The sequence below is a fragment of the Tiliqua scincoides genome, chromosome 7 (genome assembly GCF_035046505.1).
Source record: "Tiliqua scincoides isolate rTilSci1 chromosome 7, rTilSci1.hap2, whole genome shotgun sequence".
Taxonomy (NCBI): Eukaryota; Metazoa; Chordata; class Lepidosauria; order Squamata; family Scincidae; genus Tiliqua; species Tiliqua scincoides.
In genome coordinates, this window is record NC_089827.1 from 52346637 (window position 1) to 52368580 (window position 21944).

General features: G+C 43.1%; 1 protein-coding gene across 2 annotated transcripts in view; it reads right to left on the minus strand.

The window, feature by feature from the left end:
• The window catches only part of LARGE1 (LARGE xylosyl- and glucuronyltransferase 1), a 389408-nt gene that overhangs the window by 42631 nt on the left and 324833 nt on the right, over nt 1-21944 (minus strand). For both annotated transcript variants that reach the window (XM_066633915.1, XM_066633917.1), the window contains exons 8-9: nt 12333-12445; nt 6277-6402 (exon numbers count right to left, since the gene is read on the minus strand). In XM_066633915.1, coding sequence (XP_066490012.1) covers nt 6277-6402; nt 12333-12445 — 239 coding nt within the window. The remainder of the gene's footprint in view (nt 1-6276; nt 6403-12332; nt 12446-21944) is intronic.

Genomic DNA, 21944 nt, shown 5'->3' on the forward strand with positions numbered 1-21944 from the left:
TATGAGCTTCAACTGGACCAGCAAGAGGGGCAGCAGGTGAACATTTCAGAGATGTATTTGAAAAGACTGTTTTGGGTTAAGGCTCTGAATTCATGCAAATATTAGCAGACAAGATTCAGGTTGTTCCAGTTTGGAAAACATGGCTGTGGAAGGCCAGCTGACTCACATCCAGTTCGTTCATTTTTTCATAGGGAGAGATTTGATTAGGATCACTATCTAAGCATCTGTTAGTTCAACACAGATTATATTCAAAGTAATTGTAGAAGCCAGATGACATATTTCCATGGTAATTTCTTTTTTTTCTTTTAGTTTTAAATCTAATGTTTAAATGAATTTCTGTTGAACTATCAATTTCCCCCCCCCCCCAAAAAAAATGATGTCTTCTCTCATGATTTTGAATGTCCAGAATATCTATGTTGTATCCTTGACAACCAGCAAATTCTCTTGCCTGACTCATTCAGGGAGGTCACAATTCATTGTTGGGGAAATCACAATTCATTAACTTGTTTTATAGGATTTTGGTTTCTATGTGGTCTTCGACAAACTGTTGTAGCTGAAATGCCTTCACAGAGAAAAACTCATTCGTTCTTGGAAGGCAAAGCCCCCAGACTGAATGCAGTCTCCATCCAAGTCAGTCCTGTTGACTCCAAGACACCCCAGAATGATATGGAACCCACTAAATACTTGGCTGTACGAGTACCGTATTTTTCATTCCATAAGACGCACTTTTTCCCCCCAAAAAAGTGGGGGGAGAAGTGTGTGCGTCTTATGGAGCGACTACTGCAAAGCTGCAGGCGTTCTCAGGGTAGCAGAGCCTCCTTGGCAGGTGCTTCTGCTCCTGACCAGGGTCCTGCCTGCCTGCTCAATGGTAATGCAAATGCAAATGCAATGGTAATGCAAATGCAAATTGTAATGCAAATGCAGGTGCTCAATGGTAATGCAAATGTAATGCTTAGTGACAATGCACTTGCAGAAAAATACTACAGTACCTCATTCTACCAGTGCAAGGATGATAAAGCAGAAAAGGCTAGCATATAAAATTCCTTTTAAACCAGAGGTAGTAAAATATGCTAAGGAGCATGGAAACAGAGCAGCAGAGAGACATATTTTATTACACTATTTGGTTCAGAATTTTTTTTTTCCTGTTTTCCTCCTCTAAAAACTAGGTGCGTCTTATGGTCAGGTGCGTCTTATAGAGGGAAAAATACGGTAAGTTACACACATACTCTTCATCAATATGCAAAGTATGAATTCCAGACCATCAACATACCCTACCAATGGTTTTATTATCTATTTTTTAGACCCTTGAAACCCGTTGCTAGAGAGCGCTTAAGTCTTTCCATGCCCACTGCAAGTCTGTGAGAGAATAAGAGAATCTCTTCACACAGACTCACTAGTAAATATCCAAGAGCGCACTCAACATGATTGTTTCTTTAATCAGTTGTTACTTCACTGAACATTTCTGGTATGAGAATTTTGTTCTTATCAGGGTCGGTCCAAGACCTCCTGTCACCTGAGGTGGTGTGCCAAATGTTGCCCCCATTACCTGCTGATGTGTCAGCCTCTGCTCCTCCAACACTTTATCCCTCAAGCCCTGTTTTGTCCCACCTTCTTTTTCCAGGTAAGGGAGTGGGAGGCAGAGAATGAGTGAAGGTGGGTGGTAGCAGGCATCCCCATCAGTCTGCTGCCTGAAACATCCATTTCAATTGGACTCATGGATGTTCTGGCCCTGGCCCTTTCCAACCACTCCAGTTTCCTTTTCCGGTTAATTGACTTTGCTTAATTTTCCGTATGGCTCCCTGTGCATGAAGCTCCTTTTCTGAGCTCCTGCTTTTCACAATGGTCAGACCTGTCCCGATCGAAACTCTGAGAAGCATCAGTGACAACTCCCCTTGACCTAAATGGCATTCCACAGATGAGAGAACCTATTGCTGGCCCTTTTAGAGTCACAGGCAGACCCAGGGGGGTAACCATGAGCTCGTGATGTTGTGATGGTGGCTGGCTGTTGTTCTCATAAGGGATCTCATACTCTTATGAGACGAGGGTGACTTGGGTGCACATTCCTGACTACTACTTGATAAGTGGGAAAGAGAGTACTGATGATGATTGACCGATAGCTCTGCTCCAGAGAGAAGCAGCTTCTAGAAAAGCTGACCATGCCAGAAAAGGGAAATCTCCTTCTTATCCAGCTTAGGCCACAATCCTAACCAGGTCTACTCAGAAGTAAATTCTATTTTGCTCAATGGGGCTGACTCTCAGGCAGTGGCATAGCTAGCAGGGGTCGGGGCGGTCCACCCTGGGTACCACCCTTTGGGAGGTGACACCACAAATGCCCCAACTTCACTAACATTGCAGAGGTTTGGAATAACCCCATCGTGCTATATACCGTTGGATGCAGAATTTCCAGCAGAATGCAATGCAAAAAAACGGATTGAAATATCTCCTTTCCATCATAAGTTATGGCCCAAATACCGGAAACAAAAAAAATGCATGGAACCCTATGGAAAATGAAACTGAGCCATATCACGCATTTACTCGTGAGTAGGTGAACTTGCCATAGTTTGTCGGAAAGGGCAGGCTCAGAGGAATCCAATGACACCAGAATGGTTCCTATCCAATGAAAGCAGCCCCCCCAAAACACCCTAGAAGGAAGTCCCTCCCTCCAAGCAGACTAGTGTATTGAGCCCAATGGAAAGTGAAAGTAAGTCACACGGTCATTTTACTTGTGAGCAAGCAAACGTGCCTTGGCTCCTGGTCAAGTCAGGCAAAGGGGAATCCAATGACACCAGAATGGTTCCTATCCAATGAAAGCAGCCCCCCCAAAACACCCTAGAAGGAAGTCCCTCCCTCCAAGCAGACTAGTGTATTGAGCCCAATGGAAAGTGAAAGTAAGCCACACGGTCATTTTACTTGTGAGCAAGCAAATGTGCCTTGGCTCCTGGTCAAGTCAGGCAAAGGGGAATGCAAGGTTAACTGCATGGTCCCAATCTGATGAAAGTGGAGCTCAACAAATGTTCCAGAAGGCAGCACCCCCCCCCCCAAAGAATAAAGCAGAGGCTTCAGCTGGTAAGGTCCATTTTATTAAAAATAATCAATTAATAATTAAATAATTAATTATGTCATATGGGGTGACAAAAATTTATAGGCCCTGGGTGTCAAATGACTTAGCTATGCCGATACTGCTCTTAGGAAAGTGTGGTTAGGATTGCAGCCTTAGCTGACTTGGAGGAACAGAGAGGTGATGTGGTCTGTGGTTTGCTTTCATCTGTCCTGAGCAATTCACACAAATAAATGGTGGGATCAGATGCTATGTTATGAGCGACTGGACAATAACACAGTGGCAGAGCACCTGCCCTGAATAAGGAACATCCTAGACTCAATCCCTGGTACTTCCAGGCAGAGGTGGGAATGACTCATCATACATACTGATCCCAGAGAGCCTTTGCCAGCCAGTAAAGACAATATTGAACTATCTGCACCAATAGCCATATTCAACAGAAGGCAGCTTTGTATGTTCTCAACATGCACTGAACCCCATGTTGAGCTCTTAATCTCTTCCTCCACTGCCCCATAATGTTCAGGTGCACTTAATCTGAGCCATGTCATCATTATGTCCTGCATTTCTTCCACCTGTGCCAACTAATTTGGAGTGGAGTAGTGAATGATATGATGACGTTGTGACACAAGTAAGCATCAGTGCTAAGGGGTGGAGATAACTTGAATTGGACTGCCACCCACACGGAGTAGAGTGTCTACAGTCGTAAAACTCTGCGAAATTGTTAGTGGTGGGAGAGGGTCCATGTGCTTGTTCCAAGTAAGGCCACTGTCAACAGAGCAAATGAAAAAGCAATGGTGCCTGTGTAAAATGTGACAGTGAAGATTGGAAAGTTCCCCTTGCCAATATTAGTCCTGGATAATGCCCTCTCCAGCTACTAGCAGAGAAGATAATCTGCTTTCTTCTTCTGAAGCTCAATACCAGTGCAGTGGGACTTGGCTACATATATTCATAGTGAAGATATGAATCATCCTTGATGTTGGAATGGGACACAGAGAATGTTGTTTCTAAGGTGTAGTAAAAAATGCTATGCATCTCCAGACAGATGATTACAAAATTCTGTTTTGCTGTCGCTAGTTTTACTTGAGTGGTGGATCACTGAAAATTAAGCCTTAATTATTCTTATCTCCTGTTAGCTGTTATCTAATAACATGCATGCATGTTATCTAATATCTACATGCAACAAAACCCAATCTGAAAGGAGTGTTTTGAATCAGATGCTCAAGAAAGTTTTACTGATTTTGGGGGGAGGGAAAATAAACAACCAGCACTTACTATTTCAAGCATTCTTTTAAAAAAAACAATGAATAAGGTGCATGGCATATGTGTAAGAAAGAAATGGCACAAAAGAATCATAAATCATTGCTGGGTCAAAATGATCCTGAGCCATGTGCTCATGGAAACCTGTGTGCCCAATGAGGACCATGGGATATCTCTCTTCACACATTGAAATCAAAGTATTTCAAGGCATCCACTGTACTCATCACACAGGGTTGGGGCAGCACACCAGTGACACAGGTTAAAGAACCTGCTTTCAGTGGCATACAGGAGACGGTGGTGAGGTGGCAGGGAATGTCCTGCATCCACCTGTAGCCTCATCTTCTACTCAGTGCTTCCCTTATGGAGTGAGGAGAGAATTGGGGGGAGGGGGCCTTGTCTCTCCTCCAATCATGTTACCAAAGAGCATGGAACAGAGCTAGAGGAGACAGAGATGGCCACTGCAATCGTGTTCCAAATTGCAAGAGCAACTGGGAAGAAGATTGCTGCCTCCCTTTGTCTCCTTCTTTGTTTCTTCACTCACTGGGCAGGAAGGACCTTGGGAATGCTGCTAAAGAGGCATCGGAAGGCAGAAGAGGAGTGTGCAAAAACATGTGTGTAAAAAAAAAACCAAGGGGGCAGAATTTTTAGCTTAGAACAGACCTGGACAGGGTTCTGAAGACCGCAGCAGAAGATGCACATCTAGCTGAACAGCCATCAACTATAAGGACCCCATATGTTTGAAACATAATATTGTGTGTGATAAGGCCACATCCCAGGGACTTCACAACCAGCTGTAAGTAAACTGAGGCATGTTCAATTTGATGGGAATGATTTGGTTTCATCCGATGCGAGGAACAGTAAGGGCTGGTCCAGCTGAACTGGGAACTATTCTTCTGTGTTTCCTTTTTCCTACCCCATCTTTCTTAATCCTCTAACACAAAAGTACACAATTCATCTTTTTCTTTTTCACTCCCTGGAGGCTTTGCTGCATTATTCTTCAGTCTTATTCAGTATGAAATACAGAATGTGCCAAGTATACTACATCATACCATTTATTTTAAATGTCATGGAACTGCCTAATTTCCAAGGGTGTTTTTTTTTAAATTCAGCATGCACTATATACGTCTGCTACATTTCCCCCCTAAGGATCACACATTCATACTATCAATAGTACCAGTTTCACTAACAGGCAGATTCTTTTTACAAACTGGAAATATAGCAGATCAAAGAGTGACACCACTCTAAAAAGCAATGCTCAATCTGGTTCTAACATTCAACAGGCTTAATTAACCACGTTAAGCTAAGGCTATCCGATTTCAGAAATGGGTCAGAACAGGGGTGTCAAACGCATTTCACAAAGTGGGTTGGATGGTATTTCTGGCCCCAGCTGAAGACTGGAAGTGACATCATGAAGCAGGAAGTAACATCATGAAGCAGATTATGGCCAGAAATAAGCACTTTGAGCCTATGTAGAAATGAGTTAGCTGCAAACAACATAAAAGAAAATATGCAAATCTTATTTTCAAGAAAGCCTACCAGAGCGCAATTATCATGCTGGGAGAGCCCCATTATCACATGGGCCACCCTTTCAGCAGTGTCACTTCTGCTGAGACATCACTTCACAGGTCGGCAGCTGAGAGGTGCTTTGCAAAGCGATGCCTCAGTGGAAGCAGCATGATCGAAAGGGCAGCAGACGTGATAATTAGCGCCTCTCTCACCCTCTTGGTCTTCGGCTCTTGCAATCTGGGAATGCTGGAAATAGAGGCTGCTGGGGACATCCTGTGGCACCTCTGTGAGTTCGCCACAGCTAGGAAACCACTATACTACACACAGCACACAACTGCTGTTGAATATTGCTTAAGGGGCTATCCCTTAAACAGGATTGTAGGAACTTCCCTTTTGATCTCCCTAACTACATGCAGAATTTGATGCTATTAGTTAGCAGCTTAGTTCAATTTTACCTTTAGATCAGATACATCCCGGTAGCATTGTTCAGAGCGGGTATGGTCCGACAACTGCACATTCCAGAAACAAGGAAGCTGGTACACAAGAAAGGGATTCTGTTTGATGACTGCATTGAAGATATCCTAGCAGACAAAAGAAAAGAACAAAAAGGACCCAATGACAATTGTCACTTTGCAGCACAGCCATCACATCATTTGTGACTGTCTTTAGCCTTTCACTGATAAAACAAAAACTATGGGGAGCATCGTGAGTTACCCAATGTCTTATCAGAATGACAAATGTAGGTTCAGTGTTAAGCTTTGGATAAAAGTATTGCTACCCCAATGGCCGACTTCTGGGTTTGAACTGGAGCTTTGTTGTTGGTTTAAAGAATTCTGACTTGACAGCTTGGCCCTCAAGAAAGGCTGCGAATAAAAAACAACTTGGCATACTTTTTTTTTTCTTTCTCTGCCACTGCCATGAAAATATGCCTGTTATAAGAATGTCAGTTTCTGGGGGCAGGTAGAAAATGCTTCCTTGAGGTTCTTCCCTGTTCAAGGAAGAATTTCACCCTCAAAGTTAAACACTGTGCCATCTTAGCAGGTTGGATCCCTCCAGTTTAGATGCTCCAGTGCTAAGAGTTCACTGAATGACTTAGAGGGAGTGACAGTGTCAATGCCACATGGGAGGGCAAGACCTGTGCATGCTAGTAAACCAGTCAGCAACTGAACAGCAGTGCTTGATGGGAAAGCAAGAGAGACAAAGAGGAAAGGGAGGAGGTAGAGGGCTGTGCCATCTAGTCAGATGAGGCAATAACAGATATTTACCTGACCAGTATCTGGAAGTGCACACTGCAATTATAAATCATCATGGCTGTAGCCAAATTTTTAAAAACATGTACCTGCATTGTTCCTGCCTGCAATTCAGAATTAGCATATGAGATTACCCTTTTCACACCTCACAATTAAACTGAACTTCTAAAGTAACAGAGACATTGAAACTAGAGACAGGCAACTCTCTTATTGGTATGAAATGATTTCATCCTAGGAAGAAGGGGGGGGGGCGAACCAGTAGCAAGGAATCATTTCATTTTCCAAGCCAATATGAGGCTTGAAAAAAATTTGTCCTCTTCCTTTCCAAATACACATTTCACTCACTCCTCTGCAGTGGTGGCAAGCAGCAGGAGAGGAAGAGGGGGGTCATCTCCTTGCTCCCCACCATTGCTCTGACACATAGCAGAAGGAAGCTTTTCCCCCTCCCTGCTCCTTCTCCTCACTGTTGTGAGTGGTTTGATGGACTGGGATGTCAGAGCATCGAGAAGAGGGCTGCAGTCGGTGATAGGGCTTGTGTTCTGCACCACAAATTCCCAGAAGAGGCTGTACCAGTTGTCCCAACATACTGAGGACTCTGTGTGTCCGGTCACAGTGGAGAAAGGGGGAAGAAAAGTCTCCCTAAATCACCTCCCTAAACCTCCCTTTGCACCAGGGCAAAGCGGTGCAGGAAGGAAGGAAGAACACTCCTACTCATCAGTGATCACCCACTCCCTGCTATCAGAAGGGTGAATAAAATGCTCATTTGGAGGGGTGGTGGGAAGGGGACAAACTTTTCCAAGCTTGCATAGAAGTCTTGTTCCTCCTTTGGCAGTGAATTTCTATGTTCCCAAGGTGCACATCAGAACCCAAGCTAGGAGAGCTTTGCCACATCTGTAATTGAAACCAAGGGCCACTTCATGCAGGATGGTTTCCTTTCCTACAAGGACATGTGCACACACACAAAAAAAGGTGCGTACGCACTCACACTATGTGTGAAACATTTTGTCCTGTGCACATGCAGCAAAAAGCTGTTACTGTGCACAGCTTCCTAACATCATGCACAAGCCATGCAAACAATGTGTGTGCATTTTACACATGAATCATGTCCATGTTTTCCTACACAGAAGTAATTTTTTTTTTTAAAGGTCAGATATGAAGCATAATTCATGACAAAGGATATGGCTTTTACCAAGATCGGTTTCCTTGTGGAGAGAACCATCACTGCAGGGCACATTTAGAATGTACTCACTAATAAATATGACACATTCCTATCAAAACCATATGTCACACAACCAATGATTTAAGTTGCTTATGCTACTGATGTGCTTTCATAGCCAATGGAGGAAAGCAAAGTTATTCTGGGGGCCCTTTCTAGCTTTGGGAGTACAAGTAATTGTGTCAAGTTCTTATTTTTGTAGTAGCCAGGAAAACCTACGTGCTTCGCAGAAAACAAATGCACTCATGCTTCAGGTCTAATGTTCAATGCATAATACGATGAAAGATAGTAATTTAATCCTCGCATGATTGCACAGTTGGAGATTGGAAGGCCGGTGGTTTTGTGCTGGAAGTCGTAGCTGTAGCATAATGACTTTTGGTCACATAATTTATATCCAAGCCAACCAAAGAAAGTAGTCCTGAAAGCATGTGCACTTGAAGGCAATCCCAGTGGTTTCCAACATACTCTTCTACAGGAAATGGCTGTTGCTGAATTGCCATCGTACTTGGCAGGAGTTTTAAAATGGACTTTGATAGGTTTTGAATCAGGACATTAATCGCTCCACATCTCTGGATCCCTTCTGAAAAATGGGGGGTAATGAGTCTTCTCTAACTCCCAGCTGTGCTGTGAGGATAATATCCTTAATGTCCGTGAGGGGCTCAGATTGTAAGGCAGAGGATGAAGGAGAGGGAGGTGATTGCAATAGCTGGAGACAGATGATATCATAATGACTGTTTGCTGAACTGAGAATGACAAAGCCAGTAGAGAAAGAAATAATATTTCCAGGCTTCTTAGAAGCCTGGAGTCTTTTGTTTCAATAAAAGATGACAACATGTGTCTCTTTAAAAAAGGGGGATGTTGTGTATGCAGTAGTGGTAAAAATGTACACTTGTCCAGTGAAGTCACATGGATAAATCACCATCAAAGGTGCCAAAGTCTGAGTGACAACAACGACGGCTACAAACGTTTTCTAATCTGATGAAATGGCTTAGGTAGCAGCAGCGCACAGGATGAAATTCACCTCTGTAGACTTATTCCTCGGGGCTACCTGCTGCTCCAGAAATTCTCATCCTTTTCCTTGGAAAAAGCTATAATTGACACAGTTTGTGTTGATCTCCCAGATCTCATGAGCCAAAACAGTATCTTTCTTTGTTTATACCCTTCCTTCCACCCAACAGGCCATGAAAGAACGGAAGGAGATAGGGCCATTTCTTCATTGTGGCATCTTCAAGAACTGTGCCCAGTACCACTGTGTCATGCAGGGCATGTGAAAAGAGTACTTGTGCTGCAAACCCCACAACAACTGCTGTAGAACTAAACAGGCATCCTTTCCAATGTTACCTATTGGTTCATTTGCTAAAAATGAAAATGAACACATGCCTGATCTTGGAAGCTGAGCAGGGTCAGGCCTGGTTAGTACTTGGATGAGAGACCACCTGGGAATACCAGGTGCTGTAGGATTATACCATAGTCTTTCGAGACTGAAGGTTGCCAACCACTATTGGTTCAAGTGCTGGCAGAAGGCCACAATTTGAATGTTCAAAGAGAACACTGAGGCAAAAACCAACAATGGGAACGCTGTGATAATCTGGCCATTGTCTAACTTTTGCCAGTTCACATACTTTTGAGAATGCCTCCCCCCACCCTGGCTCATCATAACAAAACCTATTAGGAGAGGGGAAGCCTGATAACAATATAGCAAAGGTGGGACCTTCTTCAGGCTTGTGTCAGCCTAAGGCAGGTTGCCACCATTTCAAGATTATCCTGGCCTCCCCAGAAATCAGCATCAATCTTCAGGTGACTACTGAAAGTTAATCCTGGAGACTGTAACAGGGGCCTCCAGGAATTTCCAACACTACATCAGGCTGGAAAATACAGTAAATCTCCAGGAAAGCTTCAGTCAAAGTTGGCAACCTTATCATAAGGGCCAATGAACCATTAACATTAAGTTTATCACTAAGAGGCAGGCTGACAACAAGGTGTTACACTGATTTCAGTAACCATCTTCCGATGCCTATAATGTCAATATTTTCAAACCAAACAGCATGTGATTTTCAGGGTTTGTACTACCCATTTAGGAAACTGTCTGTACAAAATATCAGAGAGATTGGACCAAAGGAACCAATTTTAAAACACATTCAAGACATTTCATTTTACTGCGTGTTCAGTGGAAACCTGCCCCATCTTTTGATGCTTGTAACTTTGTTGTTTTCAGCCCAAACTACATGAAATTTTCAGGGATTGTATTGTACTACTTCATTAATGTATCATATCTAAAAAAAATCAGATGTGTAGGACAAAGGTTTCTCATTTTATAGGTGATCAAATGGGTACACAATTAGTACAAGCTTTACATTGTTTTCAGAGGAAAATACCAATGTTTCTGTTAAACCTAATTTTGAAGAGGAGTTAAGTTTATATATAGTTTCAGATTGAGAAGAGTAGCAGTGCAAACATACCTAGGGGATGTGACAGGTTATTAAGTCACATAGGGCACAATCCTAACCTGCACTGGAGCAGCCAAGCCAAAAGGCTTGCGCTGCATCCAATGCGGGATTGCAGCGGCTCAGCCATGGGCAAGGGGAAGCTCTTCCCCTTACCTGTGGGTAAGGGCTGCGCGCCCCTATGGGTCTCCTCGGACCCGTACCACCTCTGGAGGTGGCGCAAGTCTGAGGAGAGCAGAGCGACTCAAAGCTGCTCTGCTCGCCCTGGGGACAGGGGTTGGGAACCGGCATAGCTGCCAGGTCCCAGCCCCGCCCCCAGCTCCCTGTGCGCCCACCCATGGGCCCGCCCTCCCCCGCCCAGTGACACCCCCTCCTGCCCCTCCCCATGCCCCCCACACCTACCTTTGCTGCTTGTGCCGGCGCACTTGCGCTGGCATAAGTGGCAGCGCAGGAGCACTGGATGCACCAACGCGGCTCCCGCCTAAGGAGACACAAATGTGCTTTATGGCACGTTTGTGACTCCTCATGGGCTTCTATACCGGCATAAGTGCCAGTTAGGATTGCTCCCATACAGTCTTAGCTTTCAATTCAAACTTGGGTTAGGCTGAAAGTCTGTGCATGTAGCTAAAAACGTAGATAAGAATCTCAGATCAGTTTCAAAATTCAGGTTAAAATCTCAAAGTGTAGGTTGAGACAAAGTGATCAGTTAGAGTGGGCTAAAAGTAAGCCAGGTCCTTGAATTCCCTTGGAGATGAGATGACCTTATTTCTCTTTAATCCACTTTCATTGTCTTTGGCTCACCGTTCCCTGGGGCTGAAACTCCCCTAGATTAAATCCCCACTGTGCCACTCACTCTGATATTGCCAGTCAAACCTCTTCCTTTAAAATGAGACCTTCCAAGATCACTGAAGTAGATCACTGTTATGCTCTTCCTTCCTTCCTTCCTTCCTTCCTTCCTTCCTTCCTTCCTTCCTTCCTTCCTTCCTTCCTTAGGGGCTTATCATGTACAGTTTGGTCTTAAGTGTTGCAAGCCCCTAAGGTCTGGGCATTGTAAGGGGATACTGCTCAGTACATCTGCTTTGCATGCAGCGAGTCTAGGATCAATTCCTGGCACCTCCAGATAGACATAGGAAAGACCCCATCTCAAATCCTGGAAAGCAAATCCTACAGCAAAGAAATATATGTGTCCTATGAGTCTTGCATACTGGTTTGTAGTTTTTCTGCCTCCAAACCCTGTTCAGTGACACTGTGCTGAAGGAAGCGACCAGGACACAGCCAAAGGGCTGACTCATTCCCTCCCCAATTTGCATATTCAGTGGTGTAGACAAGGAGGCTCATGTGCTGGCATCTCAGCATATGGGAAGTTTGAAAGCTGAGTTCATTTGGTGTCCATCAGCAAACTGACCATACTGGGTAAGTCGATACACAGTTCTTGTGACCACATGCATCCATTCCCCTACATGTTTTCCAAGGGAATTCCTATAGCAAGGCAACATCATTAGGGTGGAAAACTGTGCTTTCTGAGTGGTTTCCCCCCCCCCCATCCCTGCTTACCCTCATGAGCAACCTTTTATGTCATTACTTTAGAACTACACACTCACCTGGTCAGCCAATGAGGTGGAGAGCATGCTCATTAGCTCTCTTTCAGCCGTGAGCCTCCACATCTGCTCCCACTTCATCTTGCGCAATTTATCCAGTAGTAGTAGAATGACCCCTGAAATCAACAAACAGTGCAAAGAAAACATATAAAGAAAAGACCATGCCTCAGTGCTAAACTGCTGGGACTAAAACAAGAACTTCCTATGAAAAAAAGATCAGCTGCAGGGATTCTAAAGTTCCATGAGCTCACTATTTTGCTGAGAACCAGGAAAATTAGTGTAAGCTATCCAGATGAGAAAGATAATCAGATTAAGCGAGCAAGCAGACGACCTGCGCAATTTGGAACCATTTCTTGATTGCTGTGAGTCTTTAAGGTTAAAGTGTCATGACGACAACTCTTATTCCTGCAGTGATCCCATGAATGTTTTTGTGCCAAGATATCACCTGTACAAACTTATGGGCTAGAATGGTATAATTGTCACTGTTTCTGACACCTCCCCCCATGAGTTCCTCCTGAAGGGCTTTTGAGAGAAGTGTATTTTTCATACCCAGCATGAAATGGACATTGGGACAAATGGAAAAAGGTTGTAACAGTTACATCTGTTACGGTGGACACTGCAGTGGTGACAGAGTTAAAACAGAAATTAGCATGTAAGAGAAACTGTTTTCTTTTCATTATCACTCTGGTTTTTTTTTTTCCCCTTTAGCTGTTCTGTATATTAAAAAATAAAACTTAAAAAAAATTGGTGGATGAAGGTGGTGTAGTACAAACTCGATATCTGTCCTTGGTTAAGCCTTTCATAGTGTCTCACAGGGTTTACTCAAAAAGAAATACCAGTGGACTCAGATAAGAACCTCTTTTTGGAGAAGGACAACTGACTATGTTATACAAAAGAGCCCCTGAGAAATGGCAGGCAGGAGCCATCTAGAGGGATTAGAGATAGACTATCTTTAACTTAATATCCTCATTAGTGCAACAGAAAAGAAACATAATACAGTCCTGTATTAATAACTTTACACTAAACTGGAGATGGTAAAAAATTAACACATTGGGGTAACAACCACCAAGCAATATGTGAACAGACTGCAAGTAATTGGTAAAAAAAAACTAAATGCAGCAACCGAAGAGAGACCATTCAAAGAGGCAGGAGAAATCTTGCAAAAGGAGGGTGTGAGCTGGACATGAGCAAAGGCTCCCAAATTCGACTGTACAGCTATCTTTGGAGGGGCACATGCCACCTCTGTGCCAAGACCCTTCTCAAAATTATGTTGAATAACGAAGCAGCAGAACTGAGAGAAATATGTATATCTACTGACTGTCTACTGACTTTAAGTGACCTTATAGGCCCCATCCCGTTGCTAATTGTAAAGTATGTTTTTTTAAATTGCAATTTAGAATGACAGACATTTTCCGCAACAGGGTAGAAAACTAATCTCAAATCAGGAGAGAGGTTATGATTGGAGCCTCATAAAAAACAACAACATGAACTGGAATCTATTTCTGAAAGAAAAACTTGTTTAATGAAAAAGTTTCTTTTGGGTAGCCAACTGTTGTATATTTAAGTGACCTTTCCCCACATCAAATCATTCTGGTTCTGAAGCATTCCAGGATATTTCCAGTATATCTTCTGCTCTTTCCTGCTCCAAAAAGTCATCAGAAAAGGTTATCTTCCCCATATCTGTCCTGATGAAATTTAGCCAACCTCTTTTCTAATTGGCATGATTGATTCCCCCCCCTTCCGTTTTCCTACAACATTTGCCTGGAAAGAGAGTTTTAATCCTGTCTGGAGTTTGCCTGTGTGGGCAAGAGGGAGAAAGAACATTTATGCCTAAGAACATCACTGGGGAAGGACTGGCTGAGATTGAAGGTCATTGTAAAGTGGGATCTTGCCATCCCAGCTATAGCTTAGGTAAAATAACAACTTACATAAGAACAGCCCCACTGGATCACGCCATAGGCCCATCTAGTCCAGCTTCCTCTATCTCACAGCGGCCCACCAATGCCCCAGGGAGCACACCAGATAACAAGAGACCTGCATCCTGGTGCCTCCCTTGCATCTGGCATTCTGACATAGCCCATTTCTAAAATCAGGAGGTGGCACATACACATCATGGCTTGTAACCCATAATGGATTTTTCCTCCAGAAACTTGTCCAATTCCCTTTTAAAGGCATCCAGGCCAGATGCCATCACCACATCCTGCGGCAAGGAGTTCTACAGACTGACCACACGCTGAGTAAAGAAATATTTTCTTTTGTCTGTTCTAACTCTCCCAACACTCAATTTGAGTGGATGTCCCCTGGTTCTGGTGTTATGTGAGAGTGTAAAGAGCATCTCTCTATCCACTTTATCCTTCCCATGCATAGTTTTGTATGTCTCAATCATGTCCTCCCTCAGGTGCCTCTTTTCTAGGCTGAAGAGGCCCAAATGCCATAGCCTTTCCTCTTAAGGAAGGTGCCCCAGTCCAGTAATCATCTTAGTTGCTCTGTTTTGCACCTTTTCCATTTCCACTATGTCCTTTTTGAGATGTGGCGACCAGAACTGCACACAATACTCCAGGTGTGGCCTTACCATAGATTTGTACAATGGCATTATAATATTAGCTGCTTTGTTCTCAATACCTTTTCTAATGATTCCCTCCCTATTACGGATTACCTCCAGACTGCAAGGGCTTTCTAAGTTTGATTATAATAATTTAGAGAAGGACAACGAATAGTCTTTCATTCACACTCTTTAAAACCGGTTTTATGCTTATATTTGGGGCATTGTAAACAATTACTCAATAAATACTTCTCTAATATAGCTGTTTGGGGTGGTATTTACTGTATTTTCTCTATGTTTCCCCATTGCTCTGCTAGGGAGGCAGATTATAGTGTCACAACTAAAGAGATTAAGGGATTATCAACAGAGACAGCTGACAAGTAAAGACTGGAAAGGGACCAGAATGAAAGGTTGGAAAATGCAAAATTATAAATTATATGATCCAAGATCATCTAAAACAATTCCTGAATTTTTTTTTTTAGTACAACAGCATGGGAATTCATTTGTAATAGCTCTGAAACGAATGCACAAAATTTATTTCCTCTCTCAATTCAAAGAAAGATTGGTTTTAATACAAACAGGCTGACCAGGGTTTATACACCGCAACATCAGTGAAGCTAGAAAAACAAATAAATCAATTTATAGATGTCTGAAACAGTCAGTTCTTAAAAACCACATAATTTCCATTAGTATTAGCAAGATTAAGGAATGTATGCCAAGACAGAAAATTAATTCTACTCAACTCATGTTATGGAGTACAATATTAGCAACAATTTTTTAAAAAATTATTTTAAAAATCTCTAAAAGTTTGAGGCAGCAATGAGAGACTTTTTATTTTCAAGAATCCAGGGCTCAAAATACTCGTAGCACTCATATGACTCCCTCTTCTGCTAACAGGATGCAAGATTCACGGTCCCCATATTCTACAAGGCTTGTATTCAGCAGTGGGAAAGAGAGAGTGATGTTGAGTGCAATTCAGGCAGGATTTAAGGTGACAAACAGCAGAATGCAGGGGACAAAGGGATTTGTCCTCATCTGTTGTGCTGGGGGAGTAAGATGAGACAGGAGGTAAAATCAAAGGATTTTTTCCCCTTGAACATCTGGCCACAATTGTGGATTCTTTCATTTTCCATCAGCTGCATAGCATCATTTTTTCCCTTATTCTCCCACACAGAAGGAAAATTTTGCCAGCAAATAATTACAGTGAGATACAAGTGGGTCATGTGAATTAGCAAGGTCATGACTAGTCAGAGCAGTCTGATCAAGTAAATAAGTAGCAATGTTACGGAGGCATGCAGGTTCCATATAATTCAAGTTCAGATAAAAACAGGTTATTTGCCTTTTTGACCCTTTCTGCTTCTTAGATCTCTACCCCAGCTTACTTTACAAACTTTACTAGGATTTAGGAGATGAAGGAACCATCCTTTACTTTAAAAACATAACACAATTTGCTGACTCCTTTGCCTGTTTTTTTTTAAGTGTAGGGAATATCTAATTTTTAAGTTTAAACGGCTTGAATGTGACAGCCACTATTATTTTGAATGTGACAGCTACTACTATCTAAGCCTTAAGTCCTACGCACCTTCACCTGGGATTAAGTTTCATTAAACTCACAGCCCAATCCTAACTAGCGCTGGTGCAGTGGGGCTACCCGGACTTTGTTGAATCCAGCGCTCATAGGAAGCAGGCTGGAGGTCTTCTTGGGGAGGGGGGGAATTCGGCAAACACTCCCTGGGTTTTTAAAGCAATCCCCTCTCCTCCCCCCTCCTCCCCCTCCATTCTCAGCCCTCCCTGTTGCCAGCTGCCCGGCTTCTTTCACAGTTGGAATGCTGAGCTTTTCAGAGTCCAGCCCCATGTGTTTCTACTCAGAAGTAAGCCCCATTCCAGTCAATGGGGCTTACTCCCAGGAAAGTGTGGAGAAGATTGTAGGCTATATCTCATGCTCTGCTTGGTGGGAAGGCTTGCTTGTGTCGTGATTGCCTGCACCATCTGGGGGGGGGGGCAGGAATTGGCAAACACTCTCGGGGTTTTTTAAAGCAATCCCCTCTGTTGCTACCACACCTGCCCCTGTGTGAGTGAGAGAGAGAGAGAGAGAGAGAGAGAGAGAGAGAGCTCCACCTCACTGCACGTGTTCTGGTTACACAGGGTTTTCCGCCCCTCTCTTCAGCCTTGGCTGGCTCAGGGGCTCCAGGAGTGTTACTGTTCCTTTGCAAGGGGAACCTCTTCCAGGGCTATTCCCTGCCTGGGCGAGACAGAGCCTTTTTGCAGTGTTTTGGGCTGCCTGGAAACGGAGCAGGACTCCAGCGCAGGGCAAAGGAGGCAAAGGTGTGTGTGACTTTCAGTACCCCCACACCCCCCCCCCCCGAGACAAATCCGAAGATAAAATATCCATGGATAAATAAGCTGCACCTGTACATACAACATCTGACAATCATGATAAGAATAAAATCTTGCCCTATTAGCATTTCACGCAGCTATCACACACATCAGCCCTAAAATACACAAATTATCCTAGGAAAAAGTCAAACACAAAAGGCAAAGGAATGCATTTCACACACTTTTCAAGGGAATGCGTCTTTTCAATCAAATCACGGCCATTGTGAGTTGACCAATTTATTTAAAATGTTTCTATTCTACAGCAAAACGCATGTGCACACACAGAGAGAGAGAGAGAGAGAGAGAGACCGACCCCATAACAAAGCAGGGGCTAACGGACATTAAAGGAGGAAAGTCAAATAAAAAAGGAAGGTTTTTGGCACCTGCAAGAAGACTTTGCACAGATTCTTTCATGATAATTCCTGAAATAGTCTGTTTGAGCAAACTGGGTTTGACCAGATTTCAGTCATCTGGGATTTGATTGCAAAGTCTGCATCTCTTAAATGAGTGCAAACTTTGTACAAGGTCAAGAATAAACTACTTTTTTATGTGCAGTTGTTTCCCCCTTGACCCTTTTTATAGATGCTTGAAGCATTTGCCGGCTTGACAGAAACGCACTTTCTGTCCATTTTTTGTGCCTTCTCTCCAGGGAATATTTGGTACCAGTTTAGTTTGGGAATCCATGCGCCACTTTCATTACATGGTGCTGAATAAATGCCTACATTTTCTTTTAAAAACACTGGCAGATACACACTTGCAACTTCCTTCGTATCTTTTCTTAGGAAAATTCTGATGCAGAAAGATAAAGTATTGAAATTCACACATGTACACTTGTTGGCATCCTTCAGTCTCGGAAGACTATGGTGTCACGCTCTGAATGGTGGTACTGGAACAGTGTCCTCTCCAGTGCGCGAAGCCTGGGTAAAGAAGGTATGGAGGATAGGCTGTTACCCATGCAGCAAACCCCCCCCCCCACGTCGCTGAAATGGTCCAATGGAAAAGCAGAGGCCAATACGGTTGGTTCCAGCAGCGTCGCAGGAGTTGCCAGAACGTGACTGTGTTCAGCCATGAACTGCCTCAGGGACTCCGGCTCCGGATTTTGCCTCGAGGTTGACTCCTGAAGCCTTTTCCATAACTGGATGTAGCCACAAGGCAATGGAGGTTTGGGATCAGAGTGAACACTTTGAGAGGCAATTGCAAAATACCATGTCATTCAAAGATGCTGTTACTAACTAGGTGCATAGTGCAAACTGGCAGCCTTTCATATTCCACCAATTTATTGTGCTTGTTGTTTTATGGCAGGTATATATTAAATACCATCAGATCCTTGTTCCTCGAAATTTAACTAAAAGAATTATTTTCCAGCTCTTCACTCAAATCTCTCAACCTTTTCATCACACACACAACACACCAAATAAGTCCTGGTCTCCTTGGCTCTCCTCAGTCTCACTAGCAACAGGAGGGCTTGGCTCTCACTGTGAGAAGATGAGGTTTGCTGACATTATCAGCAGGTTGGCAGAGAAGAGGGGGCTTGACTCCTCCATCCCACAGCATGGGAAACTACAGCACCTTGGAAAAGGTAGGATGGTGGAAACTCCTTTTGAGCCATCCTGGCTGAAAGCCTCCTCCTCCTCTGAATTCCCAGGCAATTCCAGAATTCCAGCTGCTGGACCTTGTCTGGGCTGTTTTCTTTCCACAACTTAAACTGGACCCAGGGCAGGTTTAACATAAGAACATAAGAACAGCCCCACTGGATCAGGCCACAGGCCCATCTAGTCCAGCTTCCTGTATCTCACTGTGGCCCACCAAATGCATCAGGGAGCACACAAGGCAACAAGAGACCTGCATCCTGGAGCCCTCCCTTGCATCTGGCATTCTGACATAGCCCATTTCTAAAATCAGGAGGCTGCACATACCCATTATGGCTTCCAATTGTTCTGTTGACCCTGCTTCCTCCCTGTTATGTACATTCAGAAAGTGACCTCACCCTCAGCGTTCTCTGGTTCTCCTGAATTCTCCAGTCATAGCTGAACCAACTGATCATTCAGGATGAAGAAAAAAGAAGTTACCAATGGCTGTACATTCATCACGTGCCTTGAAGTCAGGGTGACCAGGTGACATAACCGCAAAAGAGGACAAGGCACCCCAAAATGTAGCACAGCCAAGAAAAATGTAAGGACGTGACAAAATAAAAGCTAAAAACACTCGTATATTCATTTCATGAGGTTAATTAAAACATTATATTACTTTTTATTAAATTTAAAACTATATTACATATAATTCATTAATTATAAGAAGGCTATGCGCTGCCTGCAGGAGCCTGCTCACAGGGAAAAGGAGGACATTTAAGTTCGGTTCCAGGACACAAGGCTAAAAAAAAAGGACATGCCCTGGAAAAAGAGGATATCTGGTCACCCTGCCAGAAGAACACTGACACCAGGAGCAAATTAGAAGAAAAATGCAAATTTGGGTAATGTGCCCTAGACAGACTTCTATCAAGTACTCTTAAAAAAAACAAAAAACAAAAGAGTTTTTAAACTTAGGGTGGAATCCGATAATGTAATTAAAATAAATCAAGAGCATAAAACAATTTACTTTGGTTCATGCAGTCACGTGATAGATAACAACACAACAAACAACATGTTATTGTCACATATGTATGGATGCTGTTCACCCGTACATTGGCAATGTTTACTTAAAGCAGGGGTCTCCAAACTTTTTGGCCAGAGGGCTGCATCAAATATCTGGTGTGGTGTGGAGGGCCGGAAAAAATTTTTAAATATAAAATTTAAATAAATAAATTAGAGATGGACCTTAGATGAGTGGATAAATGAATAAATGGGCTCATTCATTCAACCTCTCTGGCCCTCAGAACACCCTCCAGACACAATCAGAGCACAGTTCTGGTCAAGTTCAGTTGAGTGGGCCAGAGGCTTTCAGGGGACAAGAGGTTGGCTGCGGGCTGGAAAGAGGCTTGCTGGCCCCTGGGCCGGGGTTTGGAGACCCCTGACTTAAAGAATGCTGGTGATGCAACACTGCAAATAGCATTGGCCTCCACTTCACAGGCTGCTGCTAGTGGTGACAGGGAACCACTAAGCAGGATAGTGTCACATCACACATCCTCCTTAACTGCCTACTACCAACAAGATGCAAAAAAGAAAAGAAAAAAGAAAAAAGTTGTGGGATAGCAGCCAAATGTTTATGGCCCAAAGTCTGGCTTTCAGTAATGTGTTTGCATATGCAAGTCTCCTTTAAAAAAAGGATTTCACAGAATAAGCTTTACAGCATGCAGCTTTATTTAATGCGCGCATTAAGAATGCACAGTGCTATTACATTATAACTTCTTTCTCTTAAAAAAGGGAATAAAAAGCATAACTTGTTTTACATTTTAAAGTGCATTTTCCCTTGTTGGCAGAGAGGGGTAAAAAGCAACGCAATGCAGAAACCAGCCGCTCTGGATGAGTATATTGGACGGGAGCCTTTGATGGAGTGTGCTGTGCAGCAAGTTTTTTCACTGTGTGATGGGCTTTCATGATGAAAGGGAAAAGTGACCAAACTATGGTAGTACTTAGTTTTGTTAGATATTCTGAAATTATGCCTTAAGAGAAATAAATGGATTTCGTCATCGCTTTGAGTCTGATGTGCTTTTTTTGCAGCGGGAGAGAACAGCAAGAAGGCAAGAGTTGGACCATCAGCAGGTATGGTCTCTAAGCTACTGAAGACAAATGTCCCCTTACTCTAAGGAGACCTCCAGCGTTCAACACAGGATGCAGCGGCTGCTGTTTGGTGCTGGTGCCCCTGTGCTGGGTAGGATTGGGCTGTTAGAGTGGTAACTAAAAATGTATTCATAAAAACATGATGGACTAGCAATTGACAAGACTAGAAGAAGGAGGAGAAGTAAGCCGTATTCCGAAGTATATGTATGGATTTCAATACATTTTTCTTTGTTTCTCAAGAATGTATGGAAATATTGTCAAGATTTTTTCTTCATGGTATCTCTATGGTCTGACAAATTCTCTTCTAGTGTACTTGAAGGAGAAAGAAACAAAATGGTTCCTCTTTCAGCCTTATTCACTTGCCATGTGACCTTGAACAAGGAACATCCTTGCCTGCTTCCATCTATTAAACAGAGATCCTGTTTGATCACTCTTGAACAGCACATGAAGACATTCCATAAGTTAGAATCACTATTATTATTATTATTATTATTATTATTATAAATACTACAGCTACTACTAGGGCTATTGTGTAGTTTCATGGAATCCCCATTATCTATTATATGGTTTTTGTTCAGCTTAGTCACCAGGATAGCTGGGCTTGGCTTTGATGTGCATTTCTTTTGTCTGAGCTAAAATTACTGCCTCCTGTCACTATAAAGGGAAGAACACTTCTGAGTTGTGGGGAACATAATTAGTTAGCATGCTCTTTGGTTCTTACTTCAAAACTTGTGGCTCTCCCCCACCCTCCAAAGTTCACAGCAGGATGGAGAGAAACAAGAATTCTTTTGCGTAAAATATGGCATTTCCTTCCTTTTATAAACTCTGATGATGGGGACTGAAAAGATACTGTAGTTGAATTCTTTTTCCCTCCCACTTAAATGAGTTGGACTTGACAATGTCATCTCTTAACTAGAATTATTTTACGTTCTCCAAAAGAACAGATGAATAGATGATCCAGGGCAATTGAATGCAATGAAC